This window comes from Solanum dulcamara, chromosome 1 (genome assembly GCF_947179165.1).
Source record: "Solanum dulcamara chromosome 1, daSolDulc1.2, whole genome shotgun sequence".
Classification (NCBI taxonomy): domain Eukaryota; kingdom Viridiplantae; phylum Streptophyta; class Magnoliopsida; order Solanales; family Solanaceae; genus Solanum; species Solanum dulcamara.
In genome coordinates, this window is record NC_077237.1 from 71,601,272 (window position 1) to 71,603,777 (window position 2,506).

The following is a 2,506-nucleotide window of genomic DNA, read 5'->3' on the forward strand; positions in this document are numbered from 1 at the left end:
TATGAGTCCTTATATTGATTATGAGATTCTTTTTATAATTTGACCAATTAGGTAAATGTTTTACTATTTTCATGACTTTACTCATGTTTTAAAGATGTTGGTTTGCCTCCCATAATTCATATTGATTTCGCCCAATATTTATTGTTCATACATATCTCACATACTTGGTACCTTTTATGTACTAATGCATATTTGTCCTATATTTTCTTATAATGTAGGGGCGGACGACGTTCATCCTATTCGTGGCTAGATTTGATATAGGATTTACAAGTTGTCATTGGAGAGTCCTTATTTATCGAGGATGGGCCTTTTTTTATGTTGATCATATTGATTTTTCTCTTATGATTCGGGTGAGCTAGGAGCTTGTCCTAAGCCACCATCAAGTATAGACTTAGGCATGATTAGACGTTGCAAGTGATGTAGTCCATTTTGGACATTGATTTAAGTATTACTCCTTCCTTAAACTTTTGTTGTTCGGTTGTTTCTTCTACTTCATTTCATTATGTTTAATTGCCTTATGTATGCTATGTATGCTAAAATGTCTTGGTTGGAATTCTTCGGGCTTTCGATCACCGTATTACAGCTAGGCCCTAAGTCGGGTCATGATAGTTAGTTAGTTTATTTTAAAAACTACTATTGAGATTTGAGCTTACTTTTAAGATTGCCTATTTCAATTATTCTTTCATTGAATACTGATTTGAAAGACCACTTGAGTATTTTAAGTCTTTCGCTGATGAGTGTTTGAATGAGTGATCAGATTAAGTATTTTTCTTGGGGTCAGCAATAGTCTCCGAGTGTTGGTCTTTCCTAGAGTACCCTCTCAAGGAGTGGCAAAATTAGTATCAGAGCACGAGTTCAAGAGTCCTAGGTGTCTATGAAGATATTTCTAGTAGAGTCTTGCTCATGGGTATGTCGTGCACCACACTTATAATCAAGAGGCTATAGGACATTAAGAATTGTTTCACTTCTTCACATTCTGAGTTCTTGCGAAAGAGTCTAACTTTGAAAAGTTCCTTCCTGATTCGTGCATGATTCATTTATAGATAATACCTCCTAAGTGTATCGCCATCCAGAGGAACGCCGCCAGAACTAAAGTACCTCAGTTTGAGATTCCCCCACCTTTTGGAGTGAGAACTAGGGGTCGACCTGCCTGATCTGTGGAGGACACCAAAGTGCCTACTACTCAGCTAGCTCCTACATTGGAGGTTGAATTCAGAGGGGCTATTGTTATCCTCACTTAGTTAGTAGCTGCTTAAAATGGCAGCTAAAGATCACCAGCTCCTAACTCTAGTTCTCAAGATCTATCTGCTTTCACGAGGATTAGAAATGTTTTAAGAATGAATCTGCCAGTTTTCACGGGTTCTAAGGCTAAGGAGGACCCCAAAACTTCATCAATGAGATGTGGAAGATCTGAAAGAAATGCATGCTACTGAAATCGAGGGGGTTGAGTTGGTTTCTTATTAGCACAAGGATGTTGCTAATGTTTGGTATAATCAGTAGGAGGAGCATCGTGGTGAGAATGCTGAGCCTACAATTTGGGATGAGTTCAAAGGAGAATTTCTTGATCACTTCTTTCCCAGAGAATTGAGGAAAGTGAAAGTTGAAGAGTTCGTAAACCAGAAGTAAGAGGGTCTGACAGTAAGGGAATATGGTTTGAAGTTTATCCAGTTGTCTAGATATGCTCCGAAAATAATCCTAGATATGAGATCAAAGATGTGGAAGTTTGTCTCCTGCCTGGACAAATATGTGAAGAAAGAGTATAAGGCATCATTATTGATTTCTAATATGGATATTTCCAGGTTGATGGTGTATGATGAACAAGTTGAGGATGATAAGAAGAAAGATAGAGAAGGGCATTTGAGCATAAAAGCCAAATCAGTTAGGCATGAGAATGAGCAGGGACAAGGTAAGGGCAACAGGTCCTTCTTTCAGAAGAGGTCTTCCAACTATGCTCTATTGGCAGTAAGTGCACCTGCACTGATCACAAGTATGATTAGAAGTCACAGAGCCACTAGAACTTCAAGACCCAAGGTTCTCAATCCTAGGGGAGTGTAGCTCAGGGTTCAAAAGGGAAGCCACCTTATAGCAAATGTGGTAAACTCCATTTGAGAGAGTGTAGAGAGAGCGCCAATGGGTGTTACAAATGTGGTAAGGTAGGCTATTTTCATAGAAAGGGTCCAATGTGGGGCGATAGAGCCCAATCTTCTTCTGCGGCACCATCGGTTAGAGGTAATCAGAGAGCTGCTATTTCAGGTACTGGTGGAGCATCAAACCGTCTATATGCTATGGCTAATCACTAGGATTAGGAGAACTCACCATATGTTGTCACTAGTATGCTTTGGGTCTTTTCTTTCGATTATTATGCTTTGCTTGATCCAGGTTCCACTTTGTCTTTTGTGACTCCCTATGTGGCTAATAAGTTTGATAAAATCCCCGAGTCTCTTCTTGAGCCTTTCAGTGTGTCCACTCTAGTTAGTGAGTCTACCTTAGCCGAGAGAGTCTATAG

At 39.5% G+C, this 2,506-nt stretch overlaps 1 protein-coding gene across 1 annotated transcript; it reads left to right on the forward strand.

Moving 5' to 3' along the window:
* The first annotated feature begins 1,713 nt into the window (after positions 1-1,713).
* LOC129893964 (uncharacterized) lies at positions 1,714-2,300 on the forward strand. Its single transcript, XM_055969427.1, has 2 exons — positions 1,714-1,962; positions 2,046-2,300. The coding sequence occupies exons 1-2, from the start codon at positions 1,714-1,716 to the stop codon at positions 2,298-2,300; spliced, it is 504 nt and encodes a 167-aa protein (XP_055825402.1).
* The last annotated feature ends 206 nt before the right edge of the window (positions 2,301-2,506 follow it).